This window comes from Amaranthus tricolor, chromosome 12 (assembly GCF_026212465.1).
Source record: "Amaranthus tricolor cultivar Red isolate AtriRed21 chromosome 12, ASM2621246v1, whole genome shotgun sequence".
In the NCBI taxonomy this organism is placed as follows: domain Eukaryota; kingdom Viridiplantae; phylum Streptophyta; class Magnoliopsida; order Caryophyllales; family Amaranthaceae; genus Amaranthus; species Amaranthus tricolor.
Window position 1 is genome coordinate 8,790,191 of NC_080058.1, and position 15,988 is coordinate 8,806,178.

At 33.8% G+C, this 15,988-nt stretch overlaps 1 protein-coding gene and 1 pseudogene across 1 annotated transcript; both read left to right on the forward strand.

The window, feature by feature from the left end:
- Window positions 1-2,447: 2,447 nt before the first annotated feature.
- Window positions 2,448-6,544, forward strand: LOC130828532 (protein PXR1-like). Its single transcript, XM_057694499.1, has 3 exons — window positions 2,448-2,657; window positions 5,559-5,633; window positions 6,212-6,544. The coding sequence occupies exons 1-3, from the start codon at window positions 2,448-2,450 to the stop codon at window positions 6,542-6,544; spliced, it is 618 nt and encodes a 205-aa protein (XP_057550482.1).
- A 6,450-nt stretch (window positions 6,545-12,994) lies between these two features.
- Window positions 12,995-14,600, forward strand: LOC130828533 (pentatricopeptide repeat-containing protein At5g16640, mitochondrial-like; annotated as a pseudogene).
- Window positions 14,601-15,988: the final 1,388 nt, after the last annotated feature.

The following is a 15,988-nucleotide window of genomic DNA, read 5'->3' on the forward strand; positions in this document are numbered from 1 at the left end:
TGAAGGTGTAAATTGTAGTAAAAGATAAGTAAAATAAGAAAGAAGAATCTTGCTGTTAATAGTGACTCAAACTAGCAGGCACCATTGAAGTAGATGAATTAAGAGAAGGGTTGTGGAGAACCTGCTGCCCAGGTTCGGGGGGCGCGGAGGAACTACTGCCCAGGTTCGCGGGGCGCGGAGTGCGTTATGTCTTCATTTCGCGGCTCGCGTAGTTTTACACGGCTCGCGAAATGGCGGTTTCTTTTCACGGGAGGTGTCTTTCAAGCCGGTTACTTTTGTGATTATTATGTAATAACTTTCTTTTATTGGGCATTAGTATATAAACTCCCATTTGAGGGTTAATACATGATGATTCACAAATTGAGAGAGATCACAAGAGACCCATTATAATATGTGAGTGTGATTGTAATTCATCTTGTGAATTCTTTGCGATCATAGTTAAATTATTTGATCTCGGTGCCGGTGGACGTAGCTATCACATTGATAGTGAACCACGTTAAATCTCTTGTGTCATTTTCTTATTGTTTGCATTGAATTTCTTATTGTTTCATTATTGTTCATCGACCTTGCTTCCGCTGTCGCACAACAAATCTAAATGTAATAGTGAGAGATAGACATATTTCCTATTTCTCTACTAGTCTTATTTATTTTTCGGTCACTATTTTATTATTATCGCTCTGTATTTGTATTTTATTTTTAATCTATAAGTTAAAACATAATCAAGTGGGATTTTATTTGATTTGTCTCAATGTAAGGGTTAGTGTTGAGTCAAGCCTCAAATCTCAACATGATGGAGGTGAGTTCGATCACCTCGTAGCGTACTCCTTGGCTTGCACGTTTGAGAACGAGGTTGTGAGTACAAGGAAGTATGAGGGTGATGTGTGTATTTTATATATTATTTTCTACCATGCCCCCATTGTATTTTCATAGCATTTCTCGCGTATTTTGCTCAATTTTCTATTGGTTTTTATGCTTGGTTGGAGTGTTTGTTTCTTATTAATTTTGTAGGTACAAAGCTCTAATTATGCTAGGAATCGACTCTTGGAGCGAGATTTGCAAGTTGGAAGGTCATAAGCTACTCAAAGGTCATTTTTGTGCTGACCAGGTCTCATACCCGCGGTGGGTTTCCTCATACCCGGCCGGGTGAGCCTCTCATACCCGGGTGGGTTTCCACATACCCGACCGAGTTTGCACTTGATACTTAGAAGAATTTGAAGACGCTATTTGGAAGAAAAAGTTGCCACACGCACCCGGCCGGGTGAGCCTCTCATACCCGGGCGGGTTTCCACATACCCGGCCGGGTGAGACTCTCATACCCAGGTGGGTTTCCACATACCCGGACAGGCTTCAATTGAAGATTAAAATGCTCTGCTGCGTACCCGGGCGGGTTTCCACATACCCGGCCGGGTTTACTCCTGAACTTAGAAACTTTTTGATCTTTGAGATTTAGTTATGCCTCGCACTCGCCCGGGTTTCCACATACCCGGCCGGGTCAAGCAGTTATTTTTTTTTTTAGTAACTTCCCGTATGCTCCGATCTCTTTGGAGGAGGATATAAATAGCTTTTTAGGGGAATTTCCAAGATAGTTTTTTTTCTCTGTTTTTGAGGGTTTGATATCAAAAAAGATTTCTCATATTACTTGCCATGGGGGATTGTTAATCAACACTTGAACATTGTAATTCTCATTATATTGAAGGTATTAGTTTCAATTCCAATCTCTTGTTCTTGTTTATCATTATTATTTTTGAATGTTTGCTTCTCCATTAAATTTGAATTTGATTTCCTCCATGAATTTAATTGTTGAATCTCTAGTTAGTTTTAATATGCTTAGTGAGTAGTTTTATTTCTAGGGTTTGGTGAAACTATGCAAAAGGTCATGATTCTTGTTCGATTTTAGGATTTAAATTTGGTTTGTTTAGGCGATTCAATTGATGGGTTTTTAGATTGATTGCATGTTTGGCCAATTTGCAAGTTTTATTCGCTCAATTCTATAAGCGAGAGTTGCGAGTTTGAGTGAACGATTTCCTTCCTTGAACAATTAAGCTTTAATCGCAATAGCTTGTTTTATTGTTTAATTGTCGAATTTGTTTGCGAGAGCAACATCTTTCTTCGCCTTTATTCATTCCTATCCCAATTGTTGTTCATAAATCATGATCGATGCATAGTGAATCCTTTTAGCCCTAGGTTTTTAAGTATTGAATTCTATTCATCTCTTGTTTTTGCGTTTTACTTAGATAAACAAAAATCCAACATTTGATCGTTAGCAATAGTGAGCTTGGTTCAAATTGTGACTTTATTTGTCCTTCCACAGTGGTTCGACCCTACTTTCCCAACTATACTAGTTAGGTGAATTAGGAATTATTTTTGGTAGTAAAACGACCTATCAGAGGGCTTATGTTTTGGGTCACTTGATGAAGTGATCAAAGTGGGAGACTTTGTATGCCTTGATGAAGGCAAGAGAGTGCTCATGGAAGGTTGTGAAGCCTGCTCGAATGGTCGAGCTTGATGGGCTCGGTCGAGCCAAGCAGGGGCAGCAAGACAAAAGTTACTGGACTCTCGCTCGGGTTGTCAAGCGGCTGCTGCTCGAGTCGAGCAACGACCAGCTCCTCTCAGTACGCATTTCTGTTTTATGTCCGATTCTTTGTGGGCTTTTGTGGGTTTGTCCTAAGGCTGCCAAATATATCATGGGACTATATAAGGGGTCCTAGGAGTGTATTAGTGTAACATTTGGGAAATTAATATTTTAAGACGAGTAAGTTTAAGAGAATTATCAATGCGAGAATGATCTTGAATACACATAACATAAAATATCCTCAATTTAATTTCTTTTTCTTTTCTTTTCTTTAAAAAAAAAAAAAAAAAAAAAAAAAAAAGTTTCAGGCATTCCTCTATTCATCATGTTCTTCATTTCTTCCCTCTTTTCCTTTTGTTTTATTTTGATTAAAATACCCAAAATTTCTTTCTCTCTCTCACGACATTGAACTCAGCCAAACCCCAATCCTCATTCTAGGAAGCTTCCCTTCGAATCCCCCCCAAAAAAAAAATGGCGGACTGAAAGTCCTTCGAACCTCAACAATGGCGCCACTCCTCTTATTCCTTCTTGATTCTCTTCTCCTTTCCTTGATTTTTTTTTCATAGGTAACTCATCCAATTTCTTGTTTCTTGAATTATTTCGAGTGATTAAAAACGCCTATTGTTACTTCCTCTGAAATTCGAAGCAACATCAATTATCTGTTCTTTGGTGTCTTTTCAAAACAGTCACAACAGGTGCAATCTCCTTCCTCATTCATTCCCATGACTTTCGAAAGACCCTAAACAACGCAAACCTTTTGATTTGCTTCTCAAAACAGGCGGTAATCAACATCTTGGGTGGGATTTCGAAATTTCGATCCCATTGTCTTCTAATTCTGCCGAAAATAAGGGAAAACCAAAAATCAATTTATGTTGCCTCTGAATTCTGCCAAAAATGATGAAACCAAATTCAATTTTGCTTCTGTTTTTAATTGTGCACCAAAATCCTTATTTTGCTTCTGATTCTTGTGAATTTTATTTCATTATGATACCTATTATTAGTGCTCATCAAGATCTTGTAGCCTCATGAAAGTGATATGAAAATTTCAAAAATTAGTATGGGTATGCTTGTTCATATTGAATTAGATGGACTTGTGGGTTGAGATTAGATTAATGGATATGGAGATTTAAGATTGGTTAAGAAACATTTGTTATTGATAAATATAGATCAATGTGAAGATGAGAACTTATTGTGGATTATAATTTTAGTAGAAGACTACTTTAATGATTTAATTTTCATTAGTTTAGTATTCTTGGATGTTTCTTTTGAATCTTGTTGATTGAGGAGTTGAATGTTTAAATTGGTGTGAATTAGATGAATAAATGGAGGATTATGGATGTGGTAAACCTAGAATGTTGAAAAATCTAGATATGGTTATAAACTTTACTTTATTATAATGAATTGAGGATTAGAACATGTACTGTTAAGATAAATAGGAATTCTAAAATATGACCTTAGTTTTATCTATAGTCATAGGAGGAGATGTAATAAGTTATGTGTTAGTAAAGTTGTACCGAACGCTCTTGAGTGATGTTATGATCTTGTTATTCTTCAGGAAACGATTTCCTTGCGCGTTCTAGTTGATAGCTGCGAATAGATCACGGCTCTTTGAGGCGTCTTGTTGGTGAGTAGTAGCAGTCCCTTAAAGGGTCTGATCAGACTACATTCTTGAAAATAACCTTTTTACTAAAGCTCTTTTGAATTGGAAATTGTTGAGACAAATGCTGTTGTATTTTGAATAGCGTTGAATAGCGTTGTTGAATAAATGTATATTAGGAATTTTGAATAGCGTGTTGAATAGCGGTGTTGAATAGCGTTCCAATGATGTATTTTGAGCTGAGCACTTGGAATTTATAGTTTTGTATTAGGAATTTTGGATAAATGTATATTAGGTTTGGTTGTATTGGTTATATTGGACTTGTAGAAAATTGTATGCTTATCTTGTGTTTTAGTTAAATGTTCAGTTTTGAGATTTAGTTGAGTTAGTCATGTTGAACAGCTTGTGACCCCTTTGCTTAAGTTTTGGAAGTGTGGTATAAGTTTCTTGGGAAACGAACCCAGTGATGACCCTGTTTACTCAGTTAACGGTAAGTCGGGTTGTTACAGTTGGTATCAGAGCAACCCTGCGACCGTGGCTGATAGTGTTCAGTGCACCTAGCGGGGGAAATGATCCTGAAGTTACGGTCCAACGAGGACATTGTATTCTTAAGTGGGGGTGAGTGTAATACCCCAGATTTAGCTTGAAAAAGGATTGATAGACTACTCATATCAACAAGGTGAATCTTCTTTTCTAGGGAACCCATTTGTTAAGAACTCCTCAGTTAAGCATGCTTGGTTGGGAGCAGGATGGGTGACCTCCTGGGAATTGTTCTCGGGTGCGCACGAGTGAGGCCAAAGTGCGCTGGAAAGGCTTGTGTTGGTTTGTGGGGCCAGTCTACAGTCTCCATGAGTAGTCACCAGCGGTCCGAGGGGCCGAGGTGTTACAATTAGGGTGAGGGAGAGAGCCTTATACTAAGAGATTACTAGGGTTTTAGCCAAGAGAGTTTTCTCCACTTGTATTAGGGCATTTGAGGGAGATTGACATAAAGGTTCAATCTTTTGCTTTGAGTGTGTGTTTTTGAAGCTTGTTTGTATGAAAATTATGCATAAAATATACTTCAAATAAAAATAATTTAAATATGTAAATTGAATTATTGAAGGGTATGAGTTTATGAATTATGAAATAGTATCTATAATTAGAGTTGTTCAAAGTCGATCTAATAATTTAATATTTATCAAACATAATAACCGAATCCAACCTTAAAGTGCTCGAAATACGTGATCCGAATTTAAAAAAGCTAATTTTTCTCAAGTGAAATTTGTTTCAATTTCTAATTTAAACTGGGACAGCAATCCCCAATTGGGAACCGGCGGACCGCTATTACTCTCCAACTCCTAATCTAATTGGTGAATTCCTTATCATAACTATTAAGAAAAATATTTTCAGAGTTCAAATCTTCAACTAAGATCAGTTCTTTTTACAATTTTGATTTCAATAAAAAAGTTTTTGGATAAATCGAATGTAATATCATCGAAAGTTTTCTGCTTTTCTGTTCATGATTTAGTGATTTATTTAGAGATTTCGTTGTTTTTGTCACGTTTATCGTTAAATTTGGGGATGAAATTTTGTGGATTTTTATCAGTAGATTGAATTTCATAACTGTTGTATGGGCAAATACCAATTAATGCCTTTAATCAAAATCGTTAATTTTACGACCCTTGATTCAACTCATCCTAGACGTTTTGAATTGTTGGTTAAGAAATTTGCTCGACTTTTATAACTAAGGATTATGTTAGGGATCATTAGTATATGATTGAAAATTGTGATGTTGAATAAAAAGATGTTAATTGTTCGGATTTGTTCAGTTGAATGAAAACCCTATACACATTTCATTGCCCTAATTCGATTAAATTGGCTCCGACCTAGGTAGACTGTTAAAAGGAGTTTTGATCTATACAACCTACACTTGTATTGGGAAAAAAAAAGGGTTTCTGAGACCCTTGATGGAAAACATTGCAACTTCACATAGATAAATAAGAAGCTCATGCCTCACAATTTACAAAAATCTATTATAGTCCAAACCATGAAAGTGTTGGAAGAGGGAAAAGGAAAAAAGGAGGAAGAGGGATGAGTCATCTGATGATGAGGAACGTCAGAAACGAAAGAGTCGGAAGGAGAGGAGGAGGAGGAAGGATGAGTCATCTGATGATGAGGAACGTCAGAAAAGAAAGAGTCGGAAGGAGAAGAAGAGGAGAAGGAGGAGGAGGAGCTATCGACATGCAGATGATTCAGATGAATCCCCAAGGCGGCATAAGAGAAAGAGCAGGAGGGCCAGATCACCTTCTGATACTGATGTCAGTGACTCTGATGATTCCAGAGCTTTTTTTTTTTATAAATTCATCCTTCAGGTCCTAGCTTTCTGGCTTCTATGATGAGTGTGATGTGCTTAAAAATTAATCATAGACAATTACAACCATATGACTTATGGTTAAAACCATCAAAACCGCTCAAAATCAACATGAATAACCAAAATAAGTAAGTAGTATAAATCTTCAAAATAAGCGCGGAATTACTAACAATAACCATCAGTAAGGAGCTTAAAATGATATAAATAAGTGCAAATAATTGCATTTATCTCATAGTTGATGACGCAATTATATTTTTGAAAATATGTTACTTTTAAAAAATTTGAGTTGTCATTTTGAAGTTTGTAATGTCTATTTTAGACTTTAGAACATTTTAAATCTTGAAATTGAGAATATTAAATTTTTGGAGTGAATATTGCAAGTCTTAGAGTTGTTATTTTAAGAATTGGTTCGGTTTAAGCCTTGTAATGAATATCTTCTCAATTAGAATAAATACGTAAAAAAAATAAAATTAAGCCTTTAAAGGAAGGAAAATTAAAACTTAAAGTAAGGGTTTTAAGAGTTGAAAGTGACATTTTAACTCTTAAAATGGTTTTGAGTAGGTAGTTAAAAGGCAAGATTAAGATTTTAGAGAAAAAAAATTAATACTTAAGAGTATGAGTTAAAGTTTTATAAAATGATTTTTTTATTGGTTGTCAGTACTGGTTGCATAAATACTGCGGCCGTATACAAGAATTTGTGTTTGATTTGTAGGTTTAGCGATAGTTTTGTCAAAGAATATGAAAAATAAAGGCTTCTTGCATTTATTATCAGATAACTAGGATCATGTTTAGTGTTAAAGCATGGATTTTGACATGAGAATAGTGGTGTTCTAATTTAATATTATTAGAATCAATGTTTAACTCCATTCATTTTATATTGTTGGTTAAATTTGCTTTGTTGCAGAGCATTCAAATTTTAAAGTATTATTTCAGTCTTGCTATTTATAAGAAAAAATTATCGTGAATTAACTTAAATTTTTTTTCTAATAATAATACTTATTATTGATTAATCATGAATAATACATGATTAAGGGGTTGTTATCCAAGAATATATACGGTTACCTTTAACCACTTCAAGAAATCGTTTAGACAATTTTTTTTAAAAATACCAGTGTTACCCACCCCGGCCCACCCAGTGTCATCCTCAACCCAACACCAAACTTCTCAAAGCCCCTCAACCGCCGATCACTAACCATCACCTAGCCGCCAAATGATTATCTTCATAACCGCGCTTCAAACCACCACTATATAGAACTGTATCAACTTGAACAAACTAACCAGTAAAATATCAAGGAAAAAGTTTACAACCAACTTTGTCATATCAAGAAGTATTAGACATACAACATATATAATTCTAATACACAAAACAACACATTCAATTTGACAAAACAACCCAACAAGTTTGACAAAAACTTGATAAAGTAGAGATTTGTTGCTCACTCTTTTGAAAATGCAAGGGTAATTAAGTTAAATCGTTGTGGTATAGTAATTGTGGACTGGTGGCTAATAGCTTAAAGCTAGAACAAAAAGAAGAAGCGTAAAAATACTCTCGAATTCAGGATTGACCTATAGCATATTTTTTGAAATTTAAAATAAAATAAAATCTTACAATAAACATTCTAATTCAACGGCCAAATATTATAGGAAAAATTGTCAAAATCTGACTATAAAAGCGACTTTTGACAAAAAATACCTATAAAAAGTAACTTTATATTAAAAATTATCTATACTAGAATTTTATGCAAACAATCCAAAAAAACTTATTTCTTTGTAAAAGAAAACCAATTAACAAAAACATCCATTTCAAAATTAGTTTTAACATGACTAGAGCTGTTAAAAACAAACCCGACCCGAAAATCCGACCCGGAACCGAAAATTATCCGACCCGAAAAATGTAAGTTTTTTAGGTTTACCGAACCGCAATTACCCGAACCGATACTTCACTCGAACCGTTTAATAACCGAAAAGGGCAAAATCGAACTCGAACTGCAACCGAATTTAATAACCGACATATAAACCTTAACCGATGTTACCCGAACTGAACAGTGATCGACCCGAGTCAAATCTGACCCGAATTACGCACGTAACCGAATGCAACCTGACTAAAACCGATTAAGATCGAATTGTTTTTAACCCGAACTGATACAAACCCGAATCGATTATTAATCGAACTGTTATTAACCCGAACTAATACCAACCTGAACCGATTGTTAATCGAACTGTTATAAATCCGAATCACAGCTCTCCTTGATCCATTATCAACAAATTTGTTTCTTCGTGATACTGTGAAAATTGTGTCCGATAGAAGCAAAAACATTTACGTTAGAATATTCAGATCCAATATATGATTGTGAATTGTGAAGCAAAAAACCATAGTGGTATGACCAATAACAAAGAAAATTATGCTAATGAAAAAAGATTTTGGTCCATTTGATAAAGCTAACTAAAAACACCAGAACAGGGGTTCAACAGATGAACAACTTACAAAAACTTGACAGTTGCAACCATTTCAACATAGGAACAACATATAAACAACATATGAACAACTTACAAGGGGCCATTTGATGAAGCTAACCATGAATATCAGCCTTTTTCTATACAAAAACTTACAATTTCAACCCAAACAAGAAAACAGATGCAAAAGTACAGCGACATTTGGAGATTTTATAGTTGAAGTTTTGACAATGAGAACCATGAAGACAAACTATATTAAAGATTACTAAGACAATGAAAAAATTTAGTCAAAATATTCAAAATCAATTTACACAAAGAACGAACAAAAAATTCCATGACAATATTACATGAACAAAAATTACAAAAAATCAATTTCCAACATAACCAAATATGCTTAGTTCAGATTTGAATGAATATGCTTGAGATCAATCCTGTGTTGAGCAACCAAATATGAACACAAACAGTGCATTGGTGCATTCTGAAGTCAAACAGCATGTAATCCAGATTGGTTATTCAATTTGATTGTTCAATTCATCAGCATATGAAGAATCGAATTGACAGTTGAACAATTCAACCCAAACTTACAATTTCATGTAGTCTATGATAAACACTGATGATGAAATTGAAGTTTTGAACAATGAGAACCATGAAGACAAACTATATTAAAGATTACTAATACAATGAAAAAATTTAGTCAAAATATTCAAAATCAATTTACACAAAGAACGAACAAAAAATTCCATGACAAAATTACATGAACAAAAATTACAAAAAATCAATTTCCAACATAACCAAATATGCTTAGTTCAGATTTGAATGAATATGCTTGAGATCAATCCTGTGTTGAGCAACCAAATATGAACACAAACTGTGCATTGGTGCATTCTGAAGTTAAACAGCATGTAATCCAGATTGGTTATTCAATTTGATTGTTCAATTCATCAGCATAGCAAGTACATACAGATTATAAGTTGCAGCCATTAACTAGTATCAATACATACAGATTATAAGAGTAAGAGTCAGCAGCAGCTCAGCAGGTCTGTGCAGCAACAACAATGTTTGTTCATTACAGTTCATACAGAAATTGAACTAAACCTTCATACAGAAGAGAATTGAACTAGCAACACAATGAATATAACTAGCAACACAATTCATACAGAAGAGAATTGAACTAAATATAACTTTCAAAGACAATAGCATCAGCCCTTACCTTCCTTCACCAAATTTAATCAAGTTCACAGCCCCCCCATCAATGCCTATGTATACACTCCCTTTCACAAGCATACATGGAAGATCAATCCTATCCGAAAGTACTTGGTACAAATTTTATGAAAAGGCTATCGTCAAAACTCAGAGCAATTTACTCAAAGCAAAACTCAAAATTCAAAGCAATTTACTCAAAGCAAAACTCATCATTCCTCTCAATCACATCCCTAAAAAATCTATGATAAAATAAAATTCAGCCCATTACAAAATTAGAACTCAAATGCAAATCAAAGTTAGATCAAAAGGAAGAAGGAGATTTACAGTAGAACTTGGTGCCTAATTCCAATTACCAGCTCATTTTGAAAGATAAAGAATGCCAAATTGCTACTTACAGATACAATTGCTACGGTACAGAGAAAAAGAAAAAAAACAAGAACTTCATATCTACGGTATTACAGGCTGCCGGAGATGAGCGTGTTCTACTCGCCGGATTGGCGGACAGTGGCACGTTCTTGACCGCTGATCTGTTATTAGCATTATAATCCAACGGCTAAAACACCTTATCCGTGTGCTATCCAAATAACCAATAACATTATCAATTGAGTAATATATTCATCAAATTGGACAATTAGTTATCTTAATCTAAAATAATTTATTTGAGTAATATAAATATTTTATATCAAATATTAAATATTTTTATTATTGAATTTGGTAAAATTGCATAATATAGGCTATTTAATTCAAAGTAACAAAAAAGGTGGAGTACTAGTTTCATTTACTATAAGTCTTTAATAGATCGAATTACGATAAGTGAATTACGATCGGTTATTAATAGGCTAATAGCCTATAAATTACTTTAGAGTATTCAATATCAGTATTCAGTAATACTAATAAGTAATAACTAATAACTAATAAGTAATAGCATTGAGTTAACTGTAAATGATAATCTGTAACTGTAACTATAACTCTATAAGATAGTTTGTATTAGTTTCATTCACTCCAATAGGTCTAGTTCCGAACATTATTAAGTTTTAAATTAAATACGATGAATTATTAGCTTAATAGATTTATTATTTTAAAGTATTCAAGGTCACTAATAAGTATAAATACATAATATCATATAAAATGGTTATGATTACTTGATTAATCTAATTCACTTTATTATATATAATAAGTTTCAATTATCAAACTTAGAAATACAATCGATTATTAGTGTAATAGAGTAATGTATATTCTAATAGCCTATGAGATAGTTTAGATTATTCTTATTATTCATTCAAACAAATCGAGTTTTAATATTTAATCAATTATCAAAAGTAGCAACATGATGCATTATTAAATAATAGTCATATATATATATATATATATATATATATATATATATATATATATAAATATATATATATATATATATATATATATATATATATATATATATATATATATATATATATATATATATATAAACTAATTGAAATAAATTGATCTGCCATAAAATGAGCATATGTCAATTAAAAACCCGACTATTAACTTATTTCGATATTGACCCGATCGATAGTTGTCCGTAACCGATAACTACTCGAAAAATAAAGCTCGAACCCGATTTGTGCCCGAAAAAACCGAACTAATGTAAGACCGATGACAACCCGAGCTCGATTGACACGCGACTCGAATTTCAACCGATAACAAACCGGTTTGAACCCGATAATGCGAACAACCGTTGTTAAACCGACCCGTAACCAACCGATCTGACCCGAGTATGACCCGTTGTTGTATACAACCAAAAATTTACCGATTCGAAAACCAACCGAGCCGAATTACACCCGTCCGAAACCGACCTGATAACCCGAATGAACACCTCTAAACATGACTCATGAGGTGATTTTATTATGTCATCACCAACCTCTATCTTCATCTATATCTTTATCTTCAATCATCCATAAATTTCTTTGTAAAATTTTTAAAATTTTACACCGTGTAGGGCAACATATCACTTGCAAGAGCCATATATAATATTAATCCAAAATTAATTTTAAAGCCTCTTTATGCGAGCCCATCAAATTGCGCCAAGTTTAACCCAAAACTTCTAAATTTCTAAAAAAAATTTTAGGGCAACTTTTAAAATTTTAAGCCTCTTTATCCGAGCACATAAATTTTTTTTTTAAAATTGCGTTTTATATGAGACCGTTTCACGTGAGACAGGTTCATACAAGAAGTCCATTAGTAAAAAAATATAAGAAGAAAAAAAATAAAAATTGAATTTACACTTATATAGAAAATAATTTTTTTTAATATAGTTTAGACTAACACATTTAAAGTTGTATCATGGTATGATTAGTGAATACTTCCTCCGTTTCAATTTACTCGTAACATTTGCACTAATTCAATTCTTAAAATCTTTGATTATGTATGATAAAAAATTATAAAAATTTAATATTAATAATCTTTGCAATAAGACGAATCAAATAACATCTAACTTGACTATATTTTAATCTACAGATTAAAAACTACTTACAAATTAAGAGTAATGAATAAATAGTGCTAAGTAATTATTATGGAAACGGAGGAAGATTCACTTATAAATGGTCAAACAAAAAAACCAGAATATCAACTCTCTTTCGCTCATAGGAGTATCTGTTTTTTGTTTTCTGATTTTTTGTTCTTTCTCTGTGGTCATGGGGTCTACTCACATTTCTACTTTCCTTTTAAGTATGCAGTACCGCCATCTCCATTCCTTCCATCAAACTATAGACATGGCGCCTAGATATCAAAACTGAACTCCATACCAGTCTCTGGGAAACACGATACTCTAACAATGAGGTTTACTACCAAATCTGGGTTTGATCTTATTTCTTTCTTTCCAATTGCTCTTCTCCTCCCTTCTAGATTTCTAGGTAATCTTAGATTTCATTTTTGTCATCAAAAAATCTCCACTTACGCTTCAGATGTTCATGTTGCTGATTCTAAATTATTCCTTGATTATGTTCGACAACAATCCAAATTAGGGTTTAACAAAATTGATCATCCCCTTTCCCTCTTTCATTCTATGAAATCCATTCGTCCTCTTCCATCTATTGTTGATTTTTGTATGTTATTTAATGCCATGTCTAAAATGAAACCCAATCCCCCTTTTTCCTCTATCATTACTCTCTTTAAGCAGTTGCATTTCTCAGGTCTCCGTCCGGATGGTCATTCCCTTTCTATTATGGCTAATTGTTATTGCCGCTTAGGTCGTGTTGATTTAGGGTTTGCGGTTCTTTCCTACATGATTAAACTAGGTTATCAGCCTGACATTGTTACCTTTAATGCACTTATCAATGGCTTTATTCATATCCATCGATTAGGCAGCGCTATTCAATTATTGGATAAAATTGTAAAGCTTGGATATGAACCCGATTTGGTTGTTTATGGGACCATGTTTAAAGGTTTATGTAGAACTGGAGACAATCTTGGTGCCCTTAAGCTCCTTAGAGACATGGAGTCTCATGCCCATTGTACGCCTAACATTGTCATCTATAGCACCATTATTGATAGTCTTTCTAAAGACGGGTTGATAAATGAGGCCGTTAATCTTTTTTCTGAGATGCAAGTTAAGGGAATTCGACCTGATGTCGTTACCTATAATATTTTGATCTGAGGAATGTGCACTTTAGGGAGGTGGAAAGAGGCGGAGGATATGCTTAGTGAGATGATGGCAAAAAACTTAATTCCTCAAGTTCCGACATGGATATTGTTTACGCGGTGACATGGACAAGGAAGAAGAGCTAATGATTTTGATGGGTAAAGAAGGTTGTAAACCTAATGTTATATCCTACAGCATTTTATTGAATGGATATTTTAGGTCTAAAAATAGTGATAAAATTCCTATCCTTATGAATGAGATGGTTCTTCAAGGAATAACCCCTGATATTGTCACATACAGCTCAATCATTAATGGTTTGTGCAAGGACAACCAGCTTGAAAGTGCACTAAAGTGTTTAAAGGAAATGGAATGTCATGGAGTCAAACCGAATGTGGTTAGGTATGCTTCATTGTTGGATGGTCTATGTAAAAATAGACGGATGGATGAAGCAATGGATTTGTTAAAGAACATGAAGAAGAACGGAGTTCACCCAGATTTGCGTCTATATAATGTTATGATCAATGGTTTGTGTAAGAACGGGTTGTTTACCGATGCTAATGAACTATTTGAGAAAATGGATGGCATTAGATGTTCCCCGGATGAATTCACTTTCAATATAATTATTCAAGCATTTCTTCAGATTAAGGATGTTAAAAGGGCTGTGAAGCTTGTCTGCCTCATGCGAGATAAAGGGTTCGCCGCTTTTAACAAAACTATCTCGTCATTTGAGGACTTACTCACTGATCCAAATATTGGTGATGCGGACAAGGAGTTGCTTAAAAGATACTTTGACATCTAAGGGTTTGTTTGGCAAAGTATGAGCAATGAACTTATGAATACATATGATAATCATTTATGAATTGTGAGTTGGTAAGTATTTGAATTTTCATTATCGTAAATGTGTAAGTCAAATTTAGAATTTTAGAAGTTTTTTATGATTGAGACTATCCTTGTTGGATCGAATTATTTGATCATTGGATGGTAAAATCGTATTATATAACTATCATTTATATTTTTGTTCTTGGTAGGATTGTACGATCCAACTATTATTAAGATTTTGCTTAATTTTTGGAACAATCGCCTGTTTTTAGTTATCTTGATTACTTTGGTGTTGTGCAAAAGAAGGGATTTTTGTTGCATATTCTTTTGACTTGTAAGATCACATGGCATTCATTCCCTCTTTGCCTAGCTCCTAAATACCTTTTTTTTCAATAAATCTCACTTAGTTCACCCCTTTCGCAGTAATCAAAAATATAAATAAAGACATAATCGAATTCTTGAAGCTATGGGACAAAAGAAATGCACAACGATGAAAGGAACACATAAGAGAATTTGACTTTCACATAAATCACATATTATACCGACCAAGCACAGCCTAAAAAACAAGTTGTGTGATCTTTTACAGTTTTTGCCGATTTATCTTATTCTATTTCAGTAAATATATAAGGTTCAAATGGGTGTTCGTGAGTAGAAGATGAGGGGGAGTGAAAAAAGAGACAAATTGCCGAGATATCATCCATTGCGATTCCTTGTCGCCTTTTCTTCCATGCTTGAACAAGATGATCAACCAATCGCTTAGCGGCTTTGCCTCTATCAGGAGTTGAAGATACAATATTTACTGCCTCTTGATTCGAGACCACATCCCACACCTGTGTAATGAAAAGGGAGTAGTTTATTGTCAATCTTTTGCACCTTATCACAGAAAGTCATTTAGTGAGACAAGTTTAACAATGAAAAAACAGAACATGAGGATTTCCGATACTCAGATTAGAATTAAAACCGAGGTTATAGCAAGATAGCTGCTCTATTATTGCATCAAATCAGCTCACAATCAACAGGTTTGATACGAACATTAAAAAGAAATTAGTACGGTTGTTGGTCTCTCATGATATAAAGTTTGGAATGTATTCTACGGAGAAATACCCGACAAATTTCTATACGTGAAGTTGTAGATGACGTTGTGGCTACAACACCACCTAAAACCGTTATGCAATTTGTAATTGTCTATGATTCTTGTGCATTCAAGATTTATTCTAGATTAATTTTGACTCTTTCTCTAACTATGTTCTTTTGTCCCAATAATCATCTTTTAAGTTTGTGTTTCATTAATTATCTTTTTTCCTAGCTTTGGCATAAAGCAACATTGACCCACCTGGTAGATGATTCACTAAAGATACAAATTTCATT

What these genes read in the sequence shown, in the direction of transcription:
- LOC130828532 (XM_057694499.1), top strand. Translation starts at nt 2,448, where the DNA reads ATGAAGGCAAGAGAGTGCTCATGGAAGGTTGTGAAGCCTGCTCGAATG. An exon ending in TTCTTTGTGGGCTTTTGTGG is followed by an intron (nt 2,658 to 5,558) that starts GTTTGTCCTAAG and finishes AAATATTTTCAG; the next exon opens with AGTTCAAATCTTCAACTAAG. An exon ending in AGTTTTTGGATAAATCGAAT is followed by an intron (nt 5,634 to 6,211) that starts GTAATATCATCG and finishes AAGTGTTGGAAG; the next exon opens with AGGGAAAAGGAAAAAAGGAG.